The sequence below is a fragment of the Pezoporus wallicus genome, unplaced genomic scaffold (genome assembly GCF_028554395.1).
Source record: "Pezoporus wallicus isolate ANWC-B61680 ecotype Strahan unplaced genomic scaffold, APGP_CSIRO_Pwel_v1 contig_3952, whole genome shotgun sequence".
NCBI classification, from domain to species: Eukaryota; Metazoa; Chordata; class Aves; order Psittaciformes; family Psittacidae; genus Pezoporus; species Pezoporus wallicus.
The window spans coordinates 7,323,617-7,343,314 of record NW_026635034.1 but is presented as its reverse complement, the minus strand read 5'-3'; the positions used below and the strand labels follow the sequence as shown (position 1 = coordinate 7,343,314).

The 19,698-nt window shown below is 47.7% G+C and overlaps 1 protein-coding gene across 2 annotated transcripts in view; it reads right to left on the bottom strand.

Annotated features, from left to right (window-relative positions):
• SHC4 (SHC adaptor protein 4) overlaps positions 1 to 18,786 on the bottom strand; it is a 31,364-nt gene extending 12,578 nt beyond the window's left edge. The window contains exons 1-5 of one of the 2 annotated variants that reach the window (XM_057396923.1): positions 17,748 to 18,786; positions 10,766 to 10,836; positions 3,826 to 3,889; positions 2,832 to 2,951; positions 1,165 to 1,218 (exon numbers count right to left, since the gene is read on the bottom strand). In XM_057396923.1, coding sequence (XP_057252906.1) covers positions 1,165 to 1,218; positions 2,832 to 2,951; positions 3,826 to 3,889; positions 10,766 to 10,836; positions 17,748 to 18,326 — 888 coding nt within the window. In that variant the 5' untranslated portion in view covers positions 18,327 to 18,786. The remainder of the gene's footprint in view (positions 1 to 1,164; positions 1,219 to 2,831; positions 2,952 to 3,825; positions 3,890 to 10,765; positions 10,837 to 17,747) is intronic. The other variant, XM_057396931.1, reaches the window with a different exon arrangement.
• Positions 18,787 to 19,698: the final 912 nt, after the last annotated feature.

The window sequence follows — 19,698 nt, the reverse complement described above, 5'->3', positions numbered from 1 at the left end:
CACTGTGGTGTATTAGGACAGCACAGGCATCTAAGGGTGAAATTTGAACTTCTTGGACTTCCAAAATGCCTCAAGCTTTAAAAGCAATCTTTAAGGATGTAGCACTTCAGCACCAGGCCTGTGCTGTTCCTCCTCTCTGGGTACAGGACTGACAGCACAGAGCCTGCACATGTGCTCCCTCCCCACACTTCCCACCACAGCTCCAGAGAGCTCCAGTTCTCAGGCAGCTTCAGCAGCATCATTCTGAGCAGAGCAGAGCAGCTGGGCTCCTTACATCACCCACGTGGCTCTCTAGAGATCCATCAGCCACACAGGGCTAGTTCCCAGCTATTTTCCCTTGCCTGCTCCTAAACTCAAAGGGGCAAATCTCATTTTCCAACCAAAGCTGGGTCTGGCTTCTGCCCCAGTGTTACCAAGAGCATGACCCGGAGCCTCCTCTTTTCCCTGTACCATAACGTGAGAACAGGGAGACATTTAGCAAAATTGAAGGGCAGAAAATTCAAAACTGATTAAAGAAATAATGTTCTCATACCACATGGAGTGTGAAACACAGAATGCTGGCAGGGCTGAGCTTGCTTAGATTTGAAGAGGGAATAGGGCATGTTTATGGATGACAAATTCCCTGCTTACAATCATTGCAATAAAAAGTTTGGAAGAGAATAGAAAACCTCTTGCTTGAAAACATTAGTGACTTCATGAGTAGGAGAAAAACACATCTGCAGGAGGAAGGAGGTTATGTCCCATCTGTCTCACAGGAGATGTTTGACTCAAAATTCATCTAAAAATTTAGAGGTACCAGTGCTGACTGCTTTTGTGACATGTAGTGGATTATAGGGACCACCAAACTGATGCATTTCCTATATTTATGTGTTCTTATTTCTAGATTCCCAAGTCTGAGGGCTTTTGAATGAACAGAGGCTCGCTGACTGGCAACAGGAAAATTAACTATGAATCTATCAAAGATCCACTAAGTCTCTATTCTATGTCTCCTTTCCAGTCTCATTTCCTCAGTTTTCTTGTATTACTGGTCATGATCCAGCAGAGTGGTGTACTCTGTTAGTGCTTGTGGGTAGGAAGTGATGAAGCAAAGTATCTGCAGGTACTTTCAGTCTCATAATAATTTCATTATACCTGCGGAAGTATATCTTTTTAATCAATACTTACTGGGTCACCTCCAGAAGCAAATGAGATGGACTGCATGTGATGGTTGGCAATAATCTGAAAAGCATGACAAACTAGTTAAACATGCTTACGTGCCACACACTTAGCAAACAGCAGAGCATATATCTTAATAGAGCAGGCAATTACGTTTATGACAACCCAATCCATTAATACATGCACATATGATTTGTGAAGGAAGGAGATAAAAATAGGAATATTTTTGAGACTGCCCATTCATGCTTAGTAATATCTAGATTCCCTGAGTAATCTTCCTTAAAGGGTTTTTAGAATTAATTCAACCAACTTCTGGTCTGTACAAAGCTCAATGAGACCTTGAAAAGGAAATAACTGGAGACACTGCATGCATTTACAAAGTCTTCAGATATTAATTAAAAATTACCAACAATTTTATTTAAATGCTTGGTACTTCAGTGTAATGGTGGTGTTTTTACAGCCAGACCCCACAGATACTCTGATCATATTCTCTCTCAACATTAGCACCAAACTGTTACCTGATTGAAATTTCACTAGCCAATGCAGGCATCAACTTTTCTTGGTTTCAAACACTATTTCATCTCTGGAGACAAACTGTTCTTTAGTATAAAATCAAGTGCAATAGATTATGCAGATGTCAACACAATTAAATGTGGTGCCAGCACAAGAATAGAATAAACAGGATTTTCCATTTGCAAAGATCTCTTAATGAAAGACCTAGAAAGAATTTCAAGACAGTGTCTTGCATGTCCGTGTGTGTGGTGACCGGACACATCAGTGTGTTTGGAAGGACATCTGTCCAGCTTTGAGCTCTGTTACAAGCAGGAACAGGTTAAAAGGTCCATACTTTAGCTGCCTACCCCAGTTTCAACTGCTGTGGGGAAGTCCTTTGCTGCTGTACCTGAAAGGAAGGGAAACCTGGTGCAATAAACTTACCCTTCTTAACACAGGGGTCCAAGGCATCCCTGTGCTGCAGGCAAACCCCCACTACCATTTCAGCATGGCATCAGCTCAGTGCAGTGATTCCTTAGAGCCAGCGAGCCAAAACCACCTCCCTGATGGTCCCCTGCTCCAACCTGGACCGAAACCCTGCTGGCCCAGGGCAAGATTGTGCTGGAAGCTGAAGCCAACAGCAGAATTAGGTGGGCAGTACAAAGCTCCTCAGCTCATCTGCCAAGAAGGGAACACACCCCAGTTCCAGGGCAGATCCAGGCTCTCAGGAACACATCTCTATGGAGCCCAGAGACTTCACATAGTATAACTGCCTATGCACATATATTACCCAGCTGTAAAACAGCCTTGAATGACACCAAAGCCAAGCTCTGACTCACTATTTGTATCAAAATTCTTTTCTCTAGGACTTTTCAGAAACTTGTCAGGACTAGCACTTTTTTATTAGGCACCATACAGGCAGAGAAACAGCTTGCCAAGTGCTTAAAGATCCCTCCCTATGGAAGACACCATCATAAACAGAAAGGGCATGTGCTGCATGTCCAATTCCTCCACAGTGCTCTCATTTTTAAATTCAGAGGCATCACGTAATTCAGCTTTACTAGCACAAGACAATTAAAGGATAATGCTTTCCCTTCAAAGCACCCAGCCTTTTCTTCAGATGCTATGAAAAGAGGAGAACACAGGAGCATGGAGAAAAGAACACTGATTTATATGTATCCTACCTGCTGAGTGTCAACATTAATCAAAGTGAGGCTGCTTGTTGAAATGGTCAGCTTTATATTCACACCAGAAAACTGAAGGTTACTTTTGCCAAGTACAGAAGATAGAAACTTCACTGGAGGCTATGAACAAAGAAAAAAAGAAAGAGGCTGTCAGCCGAGTCTGTCAGGGGCAGAAACATGTAAAATCAAGTGGTTTTTACTATATCTGAGAAATTCAGTGGAGCAAGGATAACAGCTTGATCAAATGCAAACAGATTTTCTAACAAATATCAGCTTTAAATACAACACTTGTAAGCATGGGTTTATGTCAATAATGGGGAAAAAAGTTTTTAAACAAAATCCCAGTAAGCCAAATGTTATAGCTGTCTCAGTAAATCAGAATGTGTAATTGTCCTGCTGAACTCTGCTTCATTTCCTAGGCATAAAGCGTTTCTGAGGAAATCAAGAAAATCTCTCATGTATTCATTTTTCAGCAAGTTCATTCCTCCCGGGCCCCACAGTTACAGAAGGGAATCAATAAGTTTCACTGGACACAACCCAACAGCAGCCACTGACGTCGGCCCTCATTACATCCCAGTTACTTAACAAGTGATCTGCCCATTAAACGCTGCCATTTCAGTTGTGTTTAATTTTTTATGTGTATAAATAGCAATCAGGAAATCCTCCAGTGAATGAGCTCCCTCTTGCTAAACAAACCCTCTGACATTTTACCAGACAGAACCTAAAACCTGTAAAGCACTGAGCGCTGCATAGGCTGGTATGAGCAGGAACTGCGGCCAAAGCATCAGACCTGAAGAAAATAGGGTAGGACGTGTCCTCAGCCCCAAACCAAGCAGGCTGAACACCCTGCTGCAAATGCTTTCATGTTATACTGAGTTCAGATGGATCAATGTGCACTATATCCAGCATGGACTGAAGCCTGTTAGGGAATCAGGTATCCAACTTATCAAAAGCAGATACAGAAAATTAATTGTTCAGTTAAAACAGTGTTTACCTTCCGCTTTTTTATAGCTCCATTTGTACCTGACACAGCTTCACACAGCCGGCTTATTGCTTCCCTGCAAACAGAAAAACACAGCACAAACTCTGGGATCATTTCACATGCATCATCTGTAACAGGGCCAGCAACTCTACAATTTATTGTTATCGTCCCACTTAATAAACACTTTAATCTTCTGGAAGGTCTTTCACAGCTGTTTTTCTTTCTCTTTCCTCCCACTGTTAAAGAAAAAACAACCTATTTAACAAGACACAGTGATTCAGCAGCCTGGTTTGGGTTCATTCTTTTTCTTCATAAAACACATCAGTTTCACCTAGTGACAATTTGTTCTTTAAAAAACCCATCAACTAAGCACAAGAAACTCTTAACAACCTAATGCCTTCAAATCCTTTTTCTCAGTACAGTTGATAGGTCTCTTGCTTAGCAGGGAGGATCCCCTCCCTCCCTTAATCCTTCTTATTTAGAGCAGCAGGGGCGTGCTGAGTGTGCTCAGCTGGGTGTCCTGATTGCCTTTCTGGTGCTTGGGGTTCCTCTTTCCTAAAGAGGAAAGAAAGTGGGGGGAAAAAAGGCAGTGTAATTGAGCTTCTGCAGTTCTTCACATCTGCGGTCTCAGTTCATATCTTTCCATCTCTGGCAGGTATTTTCCAAACCAGATGTCCTTGCCAGCCACCCACTATTCTCTAAAGGCGCCTCTCAGTTAGGGAAGCGGAAAGGTAAGGCATAAAGCGCTCAGTGTTTATTGGTCTATATCAAAGACAGCTAAATCACACAGTACACTATAGTGGCCCACTGCACCTATTTTCCATGCTTGAACAAAGAAAATTCAGATACATTCTCATGCAGATGACTGGTCTGGACATACAGTGGAGCACTCAACTGCTCTGATCGAGGTTAGCACAACTGCTGCAAAAACACCTTTTGCTGGCAATCACAGGCTTTCCCTGACACTTACTGTTTTGAAGTCAATGGAAAAATGGTGCTTACAGGCTGGGATGTGCTTAGCACATTTCCTTTACCTTGCCTGGACATCCCTTTCTGAGCCACAGCTCCGTGGGATCTCTCCCTCTGCTGCACCACCATCACCTAGTCACCCTCTCAGGCTTTGGTTCCCTTACTGGGTGATTCCATTTTGAGGCCATAGCCTCAGCCTTTCTCTCATGGCTGAATTAGGACTTGGGCTTTCAAGGGCTGGGATTTTGTTTTGTTCTTAAGGGGAAGGGGATTAATTTGTTTAAGCTAATGGATTATTATCCAAACAGCTAATAAAGAAACAAGCTAGTTAGGAAAGTTTGTCTATTTTCAGATCAGTGCATGGGAGGAACATGCCACTGAGCTTCATTTCCTGAGGAGGTTTGGTTCAGAAGGGCTGAAAAATATCAGGAGACTGCACAGTGGCAGGATGCTCCAGGCAGGTATGTCCAATGAAACAAAGGTGCCCCAGCGAGGAGCATGGTCTGCCCAGGACCCTGCATCGTGCCCAGGGAGCAGATCCGACAGCAGGTAAAGCCAGCACAGCGCCAGTGAACCACAGCATCGCTGCTGCCTCCTGCTCAGCGCCCTACGGATATTGCTATGCTGATGGGCTGTGTGCTTAAAGCACTGAAAACAGTGATGCTACATCAAGTCTTCCTTCCAGAGAACATCCTGAGAAAGTCAACCTGGAGACTATCAAATGAATGGAGACCTCACCCATGGTAAAATAATACAAATTTCATTAAAATGTTCTGAGTGAAAAAGCAGGGAAGAGGAGGAGTCTTATGGTGACCTCCACAAGGTGGGTCAGAAACACAGCCTTTTAAACAATTTCTCCTACACAGCTGAAAACACAGTTTTGAAGTGAATTCCTGATATCCTTATTGTTTAGCTTCCATTTCATTTAGCTGTTACCAGCAGAAAGGCCAAAATTCAAAAAAAAAAAAAATAAAGAAAGAAGGGAAAGGCATCCTGCAGGATGATCTCTCAGATTCCAACAATCAGCTTGGAAAATGAGAGCTCATCTTCTCATTCAATATTAAAGGAAATTAAAATCAGAGCCAAGACATTAAGGCTACTTGGAGCCTATAAGTCTAGCTCTACCTAGAAAGAAAACCAGATACAGATAAATTGGAAAACCAGGGAAGTCATCTGTTTTGGTGTCAAATGAATTCTCACACACTTCAGGCAGCCCATGTAGAATAAGCAATTGCAGGCAAAGTTGCCAGCATCGGAGCCCATTCTTGTACAAGCCAGTGACTGCCCACTTCACCACGCTCTGAAGCACTTGTCCTCCAAACAGAAACCAAGAAGCAGGCAAATTGTTTCTACTTAATAGTTTCTTTTTGGCAGGGGAAAACACCTTCTCACAGACATTTCTTGCAGCGTACCTCTGCCTGGTCTTCCAGGTGATCTAACCTTAAAGGTGTGAAAAGCAAGCAGTTTGCTGCTACACTCCTGACCTTCAGTCATTTCCACGGGGCAGGCAGACCTGAAGCAGAAACTGGTACATGAGGAAGAAAAAAAACTCTGGATACATCTACAACAAATTGGAATAGGATTTATATAGAATCTGTGCCTTCTTGCTGGAAAACCTCTATTAATTCATTCTTACAGCATTCACTTTCAAACAGTTGCTCAGGCAAGTCTCTGCTTTTAGATCTGCATCATAGCATATACCTGTGCGAGGCTGACATAGTTAATCGCCTTGCTCCTGGATGAATGGGCAACCTTATGGGTTCTGGCATTTGCTTGTCCCTTTGATATCTTCCAAATCTGAGGCAGTAGCAGTTATTCCAGTCATGTTGCTGCTTTTTCTTTCTTTTATCCTCGTCATTCACCCCAAAACAAAAAACTTGGGATTTTTATTTGTTTTCCTTTTAAATTGCCCTGAATGAGATAGCTCCACTTGCAGACTGTGCAGCAGCTCTTTCCGACCCTGGGAGCCACACACTGAATCGGGAGAGCTGTGAGGAATTTAAATAGTTCTTGTAGTTTAAGGCAAAGGAAACCCTGCTCCTCAACTCCTCAGGCATCTTCTGCCATTTGAAGTAGAGGCCCTGTCAGTCAGTCCTGCAGGGCCCACACAATTACATAAACTGGCCATTGTTTCATTGACACAGTTTTCACTTTCCGTAGTGAATGGAAGGGTTCTCTTCACCATCCTGAAGAATATTCCTCTGAAGCACGTTGGTCCCTGGGCTGTCACCAGCAGCAGACCTACTGCAGAGCCAGAGGTCCCACTCCTGGCCCCAGCAGATGCCCATCCATTGCAGGGGGAGTTTCCCAAGGGCTATTCTGCTGGGCACCAGTTCAGTGAGGATCCAGGCTGGCACAGTTCCCTGGGGACACCTCTATGGGATCCAGGAGGTGGGATGGGGAAACAGGAACACCTCTTTTTGACTGGGACATGGAGACTCCTGAGCACACAGCTGTAAGCAGCTCCCCGGTTCCTGGGCAGGAGGTACTGAAGCAAGACAGTGTCACAGCCCCTACATGGCTGGGTGCTGTGGGAGCCAACAGCACAGGGAATTCTCGCTTTCTGCCAAAAGCCCCTGATGCAGCCCCTCAGCCCCGCAGGGCACTGCTCCCTCTGCCTGCTGGTTCACAGCAGCCACCCGGCCAGGATGCAGATGCTTGGCAAGGGCTCAGCAAGCTCTGGGGCAGGAGGGAGCGACAAGGACAGCCCCATTTTTGGCATCCATAAGTGTTCAGATCAGCTCACCCGTACAGTTTACAGGTTTACTCTGGGTCTGCACCTCTGCAGTGAAACCTGCAGCCAACGCTCCTCCCTACTCCTCCCCAAGCGTGCACATGCGGGAGAGAGCCACACTGGCAGTAACAGTGAGCCACTTTGTTCATTGTTCCCCCAAATGAGAGTAAAAGAAGAGAGATGGGCTGATGTAAGCAAGGAAGCATGCTGTTGAAGATTTGCTTTTAAGCATCTAGGGCTCTGCCTACACTATCTAACAGAAAGGGATTGTGTGGCTCAACAAAGTTGAAATTAATCTTCCAAACAAAGTCAGCCTTCTTCCACCAGCCCACCCCAGCAGCACATTTCAGATGCCCTTCGCCCTTCAGTGCCCAACCATTTTCAAGTTTATGCCCTTATCTGAGATACAGAATCCCTTTTCCCACAAATGCCCAAATAGAGTGACTAATAATAAGCTTGTTTTAACAGAAATGGGAGATGTGTAAGAGGAAAAGAGCTGAAAGGCTGGACAAGGGAAGTGCACATCCCAGCAAAGACAGGACCTATCACAGAACAAGCCCAAATACATTTTGTACTGAGGACACCAAGCAAAGCCCATTTATGGGAAACCATTCCAAAAATATAACAAAGCCTTTCGAGCAGAGGAACCTGTTACCCTCATTGTGATTTCTAGATGTTACTCTTGTTATCTACATGGAATCTGAAATCACAAGTTTCTGCAAAATGGGAGGGATGTCCTAAGAGCATGTGAGTTGGGTCACAGGCAGGCAATGGCAGAGCTGGAAGGGAAACCTGCTGCAGTGAAATCTCCTGTGCCAGCCTCCTCACCTCACAGCCATGAGGGCTGAGGATGAAAAGCACTTCAGCGCCTGGGCCCTTCCCTTGCTATGCTGCAGTCATTCCGCCTGATGGCCATACAGTATCTCTGCACCCCATGGTCATTCATAGCACTGGAGAGGCTGTTTTCTGCCTTCCCCACCCCTGTGCCTGGTAAGCAACTGGAAATGCAAGTCCAGCAAGAAACCAGAACATAAATCCTCCATGCTCATCTCTTTTGACTCCTCACTCACGGCACTTTGGCAAGCAGGAGTTTGTTGATCTTTCCAACATTCATAAGGGGTAGGTAAATAATATCTTTAATTTTAAAGATCAGGAGACTAAGAAGGCACATACACATAGAGCAAGGCAGGGAGCAGACATAATCAGAGACCTTTTCTACATCACTTTAAAACAGAAGATGCCTCTTTGTTTAGTGAAATGCCATTGGAGTAAAAATATTTTTTACCCCCAGTACAAGTAACACAGATGATTAAAATGGGATCATTTCCAGTAACTCTGTGGTTGGTGCATTGTGCATGCCGTCTATAAACTGACTCCCCTGGGAGAACAATAGGGGAATAAGCAGTGTTATCTTCGCTCCAGTCAGCTTGTAATCGATCAAACCTTAAAGTTTGCATGCATGAGCTCAGCACTTCAGCATTCAGTTTGCAAACAGTTTAAGTTTTGAATTTCTCGTGCACAAAACAGCCCATTAAGGTCAGCACTGGCATATTTTTTAGATGATGGAAATATTTCCATTGTTAAGTTTTCACATAGCTCTCGTTAACAAAACCTTGCTAATTTGGGCCAAATTTAAGGTGGCAAGCTCTTGTCACACAGTAATTCATACTCGTTATTGTCCAGACAGACCATCTAATACATACTTCTGTGTCTTGCAATCAGGAGATCACCTCGCTGAGGCTGTTGAAGAAAACAGTGGCTTTGTCTGAATGCTCCAGGCTGATGGCTTTGGGTAAGCGTACTACATGGCTCTTTTTGATCGGTAAACACCCAGGCTGAGGGAAGGAGATTTGTATCTAGGCACTTCTCCATATACAAATGCAGGAACTGGGTGAGTGTGTGCTTATGCTGATTGTAAATGTCAACAACCACTGATTTTAAATACAAAACAAATCGGGCAGCTTTCAAGTGCAGTATACAGGCATTTAAGGAATCAATTTTTTTCTGTTTCTTCCTTTTAGCTGGTAAGTCTGGGAGCCAATAGGTAGCAAAGTAACACTTATCTCTTCATGTTCCTTTCCTTTAACCACAGTTTCTTTGATACAAACACTTGAGGAAGCAAAAGAGCATCTGTAAATCATCCACCAGCATGAAGGAAGAGTTGGGCAGGCGCAGGAAGCCTCAACCACACTCCTGGCATCCTCAGCATGAACCATGCCAGAAAAATAGCTGAGGGGAGGAGGGAACATGTCTAAAGCCAGGCCAAAATACTCTGCACTCACCCACCCCTCCAAAAATCCTTTGGAGGTGCTGGGTGGTTGCTGGGGCTGCCCAACAGAGCACTAGTCCTGGCTGCTGGACTGTAAGTACGTCCCAGCCACACGCAGCGCTCCAAGATGGAAAGAGGATGCTTATTTTGGTAACTTACACACTCCTTCACTGACAGACTTAACAAGGATCAACATAAAAATAAAACTGGGCTTTTTTGCTCCTGACAGGACATTTCAGCAGCCCCCTGAGTGCACATACTGATAATCTAGAGACAGCAGCAATCTGCAACAGAAGTTGCAAACTTCACTAAAGACCACAAAATATCTCATATTTAAACCATATTCAGTTGTAGCTGAGAGTGAAACATTCATCTTTTTCTGATTTGCAGGCTGGAAAGTTAGGCCTGCAGTAATGGCTGTATTTCAACATGTTTTCCTTGTGACTCCACTGGCCTTGGTGCAGATGGGGTCAAGCAATGTCATAACATCTGATAAAAACTCACTAGAGGACCTTGCTGGATTGGGGGACAGATGGCACTTTCTGTATCAGGTGTGAAGCAGAGTGGCTGGGAGGCTTGTGAGCACCCAGGCTCGCTGTCTTGGCCACCCTGTGCCTTGGGTGAGCTGTGCGGGCAGTGCTGAGCCCAGGTGCATGGACTGGCTGCTGCCAGTACCCAACTAGCTGGGGATGCCTGCGCTGTGGTGAGGCTGCAGGGGGAGGCTTGCTGCATCCAGAACAAGAAGTGAGAGCGAAATAAGGTCTGTGGCTGAAACAATTCCTTTTCCAGTGCAAAAAGCCTATTGTAATGATCAAATAATTCAAATCATCGCTTGGGACAAAAAAAAAACCAAAAAAAAACCAAAACATGAAACTGCTATTCAAAGTGTCTCAGAGCTTGGCGTGCACCCTTGGCTTCATACAAAAATTAGCACTCAGCTTTTTCATTCTTGGGCTGGATTTTAGTTTGATACCACCTACCTGGTGACTTGCGTTCGTGTGCCAAAGTCCAGGGACCTCATTGACTGCAGCACTTCAATGCAGCCCATGTACTAGGGAGAGCAGAGACACAGAGAAAGGGCTTTGTTAATATCTAGCATAAAGGTAAGAGGAGGCTACAGAAGGAAACAAATGTGATTTTAGTCCACTAAGTATATGCAGAACCACAGTCTAAATGGAAAATCAAATCAGCCATCCTAAGGTTGCTTCCTAAATAGCTTTATTTACTGAAAAGTGTAGAGAAGAGCAATAAAGATACCAGTGGTTTCAACAACGAAGCATAAAAAAAAGGTAAAGCCTGCTGGGGACACAAAATCCAATCATTCTTTTTTCCAATTCTGCTTATTCTCAGTGATCAGCCTGTGGCACTGAGCTGGAAGGAATACATGCACATTAGAGAGAAATTCCCCCCGGGGAGCAGAGGGCCTCTGGAAGCCGCGCGAGGCCAATACACTCGGAGCCCCTGTGCTGAAGAGCTGAATGTCCCTTCAGAGCAGTGGGAGGCATTACTAGGCATGAAGAAAACCACTGGCTCCATGCTGCTGCATGTCTGATGACAAATAACCTCTGCAGAAGATGAAGGAAGTAGAGCTGCAATTGCAGCTCATAGCAACAGCTCTTAAGAGCCTGCACTATTAACTGACCTGCTTGAAATTAGAGGCTGACTCCCACATTTCTGTTGCATGGGACAGAGCTGAAGGCTTTTTCTGTACTTGTTTGGGATCTGCATAAGTCTAATTTTCAGAAACATCAAGAATGTGATGGCATGTCAGCCCACAGACTCCTTTGATGTTATATACTAACTTATGGAACACTTTCATTTCAACAAAGTGTGCTGGGATATGTCTATCCACTGAGTTTACCTCTCCCAAAATGTATTCCTAATTCCTTCAGCATATCTGTTGATATCCGTCTCTTTGCTGTTGAAGCACTCAGACATCTCCCCATTTCACAAGGCTGGCAGAGGTCTGGGTCTCTCTGCATGCCCCTCTTCCACAGTGAATTCTCCCAGAGGGAAAAGGGACTTCAGGAGCATCCTGCAGTGCTCGCACAGTGCCCATGGGCTGCAGTGACGAAGTCAAAGCCTCTGGGATACAGCAGACAACTGGGAAATCCCAGGCAGGGCCATGCAGGTCCTCTTGCTCTGAATAGACAGAGGAAAGGTACCATATTTACCTCCTCTGCCTCACTTTGCCTGTGAATTGATTTTTCTGCTGGGCCATTCAGAGGGGGGTGGATTTGGGTATCTCTTTCAGCTTTGGAGACACTCAGAAACGAATGCGTATGTTAAAAAGAGAACATTATGTGTGCAGTCAAGCAGGGATTCCACAACAATTGTATTATCCCTGTTTTGGTTTCCTTCCAGATAGCAATGTAACCCCTGGGAGAACTCCAGAATTAGGTCAGAGACCTGGAAGGACATCAATAAGAATCTGAAGGGTTAGCAGAACTGCTTCGCTAATGAACATTTAATGACTTTGAGATCTCTCTTACTTGTTAAAGATATTCCTGCTTAACGGGAACAAAGCAAATGCGCAAATGTCTAGAGCCTCAGCTTGTAGCACAGTGGTGACCTCTGATCCTATGGTATGAGGTCAAACATCCTGTGAGCTAGTTGGTTGCTCCTCTATCCTTGAAAAAAGGAAGATTCAGAGGAGTAGGTGAGTCATACGCTGGTAAGTGAGTCCCCACTGCATCCTGAACAGATGCGTGGGAAGCTACTCTAAGCAAAGATGAAAAATCAATATTAGGTTTTTGCATAAGTGACCCTGAGTGAAGCTGAACTTATCAATGATTCACAAAAGACCTTTTTTTTTGTCTTTAAAAGCCTGAGTAGGGAAGTGCATTAACATGGCACCTTGCTGCATCCCTCATTTATTTTAGCTGCTGTTGGTTATCCCAACCAGCACGGTTAGTAATGGCTGAACCGTCACATCTCAGCAGCAGGGTACAGAGAACCAGCAGAGCCCGGGGCAGGGGGACCTGCGGGACTGAGGCAGAGGAAGTCAGGGTCACAGAGCTGCAGAGGAGCCCATGGAGCACATAAAAGGACAATGGGGTACCAGAAGCCTATTCAAAAAAACAGTCTCCAAGGGAGAAAAAATGATTAACAAATAAACAAGGAAAAGATTAACCCCTCCATAGCTGAGTCTGACAAGTGGCATAGGAAAGAAAGGGGAAGGCAGCAGACAAGGACAATGCCAGTCTCAGAGACTTCTCGTGTGCCCAGTACTCCAGGAGGGGAAGCCGCAGCAGGGCACAGCCCTTGCCCCAGCCTAAGCTGTCTGCTGATTGTCTTTGTGACATGGTGATAGAGATACCGAGGGTTCAGAGGTGGTGTCCAAGGAGGGGCTTCACCTTCCAAAGAGGGAGCACAACTTGGCTTCAATGAGCTGCTGAGGAAAGCTGGGGAAGCTGGACACAGGCACAAGGGTGCTGTAACCTGCCCAGGACAACAAGCACAGATACAACTGCAGAATTCAGCAATTCAGCTACCTATGATAAAATAAAATGCCAGCACTGAAATAAGCTGAGTGCTGAAAACTTGACGTGGCCAATGAAACCGGATGCTGGACCCACTGATCTGCTGGCAGCAGGATCAAAAGCTCCTGCCAGGACGAGCAACAGCTCTCAAGAAGGACAGGAGAGACTCAATGGCCCTGCTGGAAGGGGAACTGCTCCTCTAACTGCAACATGGGCAAAGCTGTCCCCTGTCTCCCTGCACAAGGCTGGGGAGGGCATCAGCACCAGGGTCTGCTTCATCTCTTGGTGTTTGTATCCAAAGGGTGATCTGGGGCTGGCTGCTGTTTCCCCACGTGGGGGAGAGCAGGGTGGTTACTGAAGATGCACACATCTTTTCACATCCATTTACAAGAGATGATGGAGAGTGACGACAAACAGGATGAGGGACTGTGTGGGAGGAGATGTGAAGGCACTAGGCAGAGCCCATGTGAATAAGCTTTTCAGGCACCCTCTAATCCGGACCCACATCTCATTTCATTCCCTGCCATAACACACTTAGTGGCTCCAGCTTGAATGACAGCCAGTGATTCACCCACAGGAATCACAGAATCAGAGAATCATTTAGGTTGGAAAAGACCTTTAAGATCATTTAGTCCAATCACTAACCCAGCACTGCCAAGTCCAGCACTAAACAGTGTCCCTAAGTGCCACATCTACCTGATTTTTTACGTCTTTTAAATGCCTCCAGAGATGTTGACTCCACCACTTCCCTGGACAGCCTGTCCCAATGCTTGGCAACCCTGCCCATGAAAAAAGTTTCCTGATACCTAATCTAAACCTCCCCTGGTGCAACTCGAGGCCATTTCTTCTTGTCCTGTCACATGTTAATAGGGAGAAAAGACCAAAGCACACCTCACTACAGCCTCCTTTCAGGTACTTGTAGAGAGCAACAAGGTCTCACCTGAGCCTCCTTTTCACCAGAATAAACAACCCCAGTTCCCTCAGCTGCTCCTCATCACACTTGTGCTCCAGACCCTCTACTAGTTTCATTGCCCTTCTCTGGACTGCTCCAGCACCTCAGTGTCTGTCTTGCAGTGAGAGGCTCAAGGGTAAGTGATTCTTGCAATATTCCTCAGGTTTGTCACAGCTATAAGGAACACTGGCAGGAGACATGAGTGCTGTGGCTGTTATGGGCACTGCTTAGAGACAACCTGAGCTCCGGAAGGCAGTGCTGTGGGAAGGCATGTAGCAGGTAGAACATGAACAAGGACAAGGTAAATATCCATCTTGTAAATCCGGCAGCAAACTGCACACAAAGTATGTTTTGAAAGGTAACAGTGTGGGGCATCAGAGCTGCCCAGGCTCTTACTGAAGTATTAAGACTCAGGCTCTCTGTTATTCTGATGAGCATCTCAGGGAACAGCTGCCAATATGTGTCTTGGCTTCCTCACCAGAGCCCAAGTGACACACAGCTCTGACACAGGTGCCCTGTCACCACCAATCACACGGCCAAAGCTGATTTCCCCCTGCATCACCTTCCTATATCAACCCCAGAAAGACAATCCCTGCCTCAACTCCAGCTTCTGCCTTAAGGCATTTCATTACTTCACCATATTATTGACTCTAAAATAACTGTGGATCCTCTCCACATAAGTGTCAAATCCTCTTCAGACTCCAATTAAGCTTTTAAGGCCAAAGATTTCTGGCAGCAGCAGTCCGTGTAATATGGACCTGACTTTCCTTGTAAAATGGTCTCTGTGGAGATCCCAACCATCCCATACCTTAACAGGGCACAAGAAGCTTCACAGGGATAGGAGGCATCTCCAAATGCCACAGAAAGAAGGGCAAAGGCCATGGGGTAAGAACTGGAAGCAGCTCCCACAGTTGCCCAGCCCCTCAATGTCTCAGCCCCTCTTTGCCTCCAGGCAAGACCTTCCCCCTGCACCATGTTCCAGCCACCATGCTGCAGCCCTGTGCCCTTAGCTGCTTCCCAACCCTTCTGAGGCTTCATCACCAGCTCCCAGGGAAGCCTCGTGGTCCCTGGGGAAATGAGCACCTTGCCCATGCTCTGATGCTGAAGCCCCCAAACCCCCAGGCTGCATATTTACCAACCTGCTTGTAATTAAAAGTTGAAAAAAACAAACAAGAGATTGGGCAGGACACATCAGCAATGCTGTTGCAGCTCTCCTGGGGCTGGCTCTTGCAGGCACACAGACGCAGGAGCAACAGTAGAGGGGAGATGCAGGAAAACATCCTGTTTGTGCTGGGAGGCTCCTCAGAGACATTCCCAGTGAAATGGGCTGATTCCAAAAAAAACATACTACAAACTCACTATGAGGGTGATGAGACCCTGGCACAGGGTGCCCATAGAAGCTGTGGCTACCCCATCCCTGGCAGTGTTCAAGGCCAGGCTGGACAGGGCTTGAAGCAACCTAGTCTAGTGGAAGGTGTCCCTGTCCATGGCAGGGGGTTGGAACTGGATGAGCTTTAAGGTCCCTTCCAACCCAAACCATTCTGTGATTCTATGAAATAGAACCTGGGGAGCAGCAGGAGGTGATGAGCCCTTCCCCATTTCATATAACCTTCCCATCAAGTCTTTCTCTTTTTTTCTTCTTTCTTGCTCACGTGCTCCCCAGTGGGTGACACCTCGGTGCTTCTTGCTCTCGGCACTGGGCCACAAACAGAAACCTGGGAAATTCCCCCTGGGTTTCATCATCTCTTCCCCTTGTCAAAAACTGAATCCTTTAAGTGTGCCTCTGGCATTAGCATTCCAGTACTTGAATCTCTATAGGTACCTCAAGGTCTTACTCATGAGCTGCACTGCATTGGCAGCACAGATCACAACACCATCCACCAGCACAGGCCGAGAGTGCAGCACCTGGAGATGCAGTGGCCCCTTCAACTGCCACCTTAAGCCACAGCGTACATGCTCATTCATCTGTCTTAGCAGTTTGCTGGTGTCAAAACCTCAGCTGCTCACATTAGTACTAGAATTTAAAGAGAACATACATATTGTGCTTCTCCTCCCTCCACCTGCTGCATCCCAGGTGAATGTTCCAGGCTTCCTGTGGCTCCACTCACAGCAGCTGGTGCCATGCTGGGACACCATCACTTTTCAGCCAACATCCCATCAAACCAGCTGTGCTATCACTGCTGGATGCCAGGCAGACATCTCATTCCTGCCTGGGGAAAGGTGAACACAGCTATTTCCCCAGGTAACTCTTCCCTCCTCTGGCTTGTGTGCCCTCCTGCTGCATTTGGAAAGTGACTGATTCTTCTTGGCCTTGCACCTTTCTTTAGGCTTTCCTGCTTGTGAAACATCACAAAGGAAACACAGATTTTGCAAGTCTTATAGCTATTTTACTCCTGCTGACACATTTTGATACCTCTTTTACACCAAACAGAGCTTACACACACACATACTCTTACCACTCTGCCTGCAGCCCACCAGGAGAAACAGATGTTGGTTAATAACCCCCTGTACAGCTCATTCCTGAGGTCCTCCTTGTAGCCAGAGACAGGCATGAGGACTATGAGAGCTGCAGGAGCTCTTGGCCAGACCAGCCATTACATCAGTATTTCTGAAGCAGGTTTAGACTGCTTTCTCTGCTATTTCCCCATGGTCTGCACTGGCTCCCTCCATGCAAGCAGCAGGCAGGTTTTGCCTGGGATTGCTTTTGACAGGTGAAACATAAGCACTAAAATGTACAGGGTCAGAGATTCAGAGCACAGAGAAGGAAGCAAAGACTACCAAATGGTGAGGTTTGGCCATAGAAAAGCAGAGGAAAAGAAAATGAGAAAGCTGCCAGGTGTGGCAGGTGTGGAGGGAGCAAAAGCAGTCTCCTCTCAGCCACTGACTGCTAATTAGAAGATGATACCCATCAACCCTGGCTCACAACACGACAAATACCAGGAAAGGCTATTTCAGGGTGTCTTCTGCAGAAATATGGAGGGGTTTCTGTACATCATCATTACCAAGAAAATCAGCCCTACAGCTTCAGAGGAGGGCAGCTTTGGGATCCTGCCTGTTCAACTCCGAGGGCATGAGGCATGGGGGAGAGATGCTGCGAGCAGCAGCAGTGGGCCCAGCATGTCTCCCACACCCTCCATGACAAATGACCGTGACATGGACCAGCCTGCACCTAGTGCCTGGGAGCTGCTCTGTAAGGGATGGGAAGCCCTTTTCATGGGCCTCCTTCTCCCTCCAATATGCATTTCAGGCCAGAGTAACCCCTGTTTGAATTGCAGCTCAGCTACTCCTCAGAGAGTCTAAAGATAGTGTTTTGGAAATGGATGTTGTATTACCTCTGGGAGTGCCTGTGGTCCTTTTAACTCCCTCTGTTAGACACCACAGCCCTACATACACCAAGAAACGGGAAATACATGGGAGAAGTCAGTGTTTTGGGGCACTGACTTCAGGATTGGAAACACGGAGGTCACCCTGCAGCCACCTGAGCAGTTTGCCCTGTCAGAGAATGGAAACCCCATGAGAAGTACTCACCCGCACGCTGTAGGTTGTTCCCGGCTCCCCCACGCTTTCACGGCTGTGTGCAAGGCTCCTGTCCTGCCTGCCCACGGGAGCAGCCTCCTCTGCTCCCCGCACGGCACAGTCACCCGCTGCCTTTGGGATTAGGGCCAACTTGTCCAGGCCAGGCTGTGGGTAAGAGGCCGACAGGCAGCTGATCTCAGGCGAGGTTGGGCTGCTTGGGATGGTAACGCACTCCGTGAGTTTAATCCTTGGCACCTCTTTCATTCCCAAACAGAAGCTTTTCAGCCCCGGCAGATTTGACGGGTTGGCAAGTTTAATGTTAGCCATGCGGGGGATCAGTGTGCACAGGGTGCTGCAGGTGTCCTGTGGCCCCAAGGAGACATCTTCCGCCAGTAAATTAGGTGATGAAGAATGGGAAGAGGAGGAAGAACCTTTAATATTTAAAGATGTATTTTGCGTACCTTCATCAAGGGATGTTATCGAGTCATTCCTGAATCGGCTATACTTAGCTCTGTGCAGCATTCCTGGATATCGGAATAACCCTACATACAGGACGTGTCCACCGAGGCTGTGCTGGCTGCGTTCTCTCATAGCCTTGGCAGGTCTGTAACTGGATAGTCTTGCATAAATTGGCTCTTGTAGATAAATTATATGGAAACCAGGAAAGTCAAACAATTTTAAAAACAGAAACCTAGTGGATGTTGTTACTGACTCCCTCTTGAGTGGTTTATTCTCTTCAATGGACAAGGTTTAAAACTGAATGGACATCTGGTATTTTGCAAACAGTAAGAAAAGCAGCACGCAGGAAAGCACATCAGTGGTACAGCAGCTTAAGCCGAAGAGCCACTATCCAAACTTGCCTTCATTTCTGCCTCGCACCAGGCACTAAATCCCACCTAGCTCTGAGGACTCACAGTCGGAGCATCGTCAATCGCGGAGTCCTGGCTGCAGCAAAAGCTCAAGCATTTTCCACGCAAAGCAGAAGAAGAGGGAGCTACGATCGCCAACGCAGACCGGGAAGAGCGCAGTGAGGTGCCCAGCCCTCGGCATTCCCACCGCCGGCTGCCCCGGAGGCGGAGAGCATCCCCGCGCTGCGCTGCGCCGCTCCTCCGGCCGTCAGGAGCAGCCCCGCTATCTGAAGATGAACTGGGGGCAGCGCCGGCGGCGTCAGCCCCGCTCGCTCCCGCCGGGAAGCCCTTCAGCACCGCGATGCACACCGGGCGGAGCGCCCCGAGCCGCGGGGCAGCAGCGGCGGCCCCCGAACCGCCCCCAGCGCGCCGGGCCCCGCCGCCGCTTTTATGAATGAAGTTGGGTCTTTTTTTTGTGAATGAGGCTCGGCGCGTGCGGGCGGGCAGCGCCGTGAATGGCGCTCGGCGGGCGGCCGCGGCCCGGCGGCCCCCGGGGTGCTCCTCGCAGCCAATCGCCGCCCGCCGCCAGCTCACGCGCCCTGGGAGCGCGGGGAGCGGGGCGGGGGAGCGGGACCGGGACCGGGACCCTCACGGTGGGGCCTCAGTGCCCGCACAAGCCCCTCTCGGCGGCGGGACCGGCACCCCCCTTCCTTCTCCTCAGTCCTCCGCTGCCGGAGCCAAGGGCTGCGGTGCCCCCACGGCAGGGGCTGGGGCAGGGGCAGGTCCGGGTGCCTCTGGCTCTGCAGCTCGGCGCCCGCCTTTGGCTCTGCCTTACCTCACGCAGCGGAAAAAGCGCCCCGGGTTTGTTTCCCTCAGTGCGAAGATCTGGTCCCTCGGCACGAGTTACCGCGGCTCCATGTGCGGCTTCGACGCCTTGGGCGGCACGGCGGGAAGTGAAACGCAGCAGGAAGGGGGTCTGGCCCGGAGGCGGCCCAGCGGCCTCCCTTGCCGCCCTCCGCTGAGTGTTTCCTCACGGTAGCTTTTAAAGACGGCGTTCACGTACCCCGCGCTCCCAGAGGCGCCGGCCTCGTGCTCTCCTCACAGGCAGTGCTGTG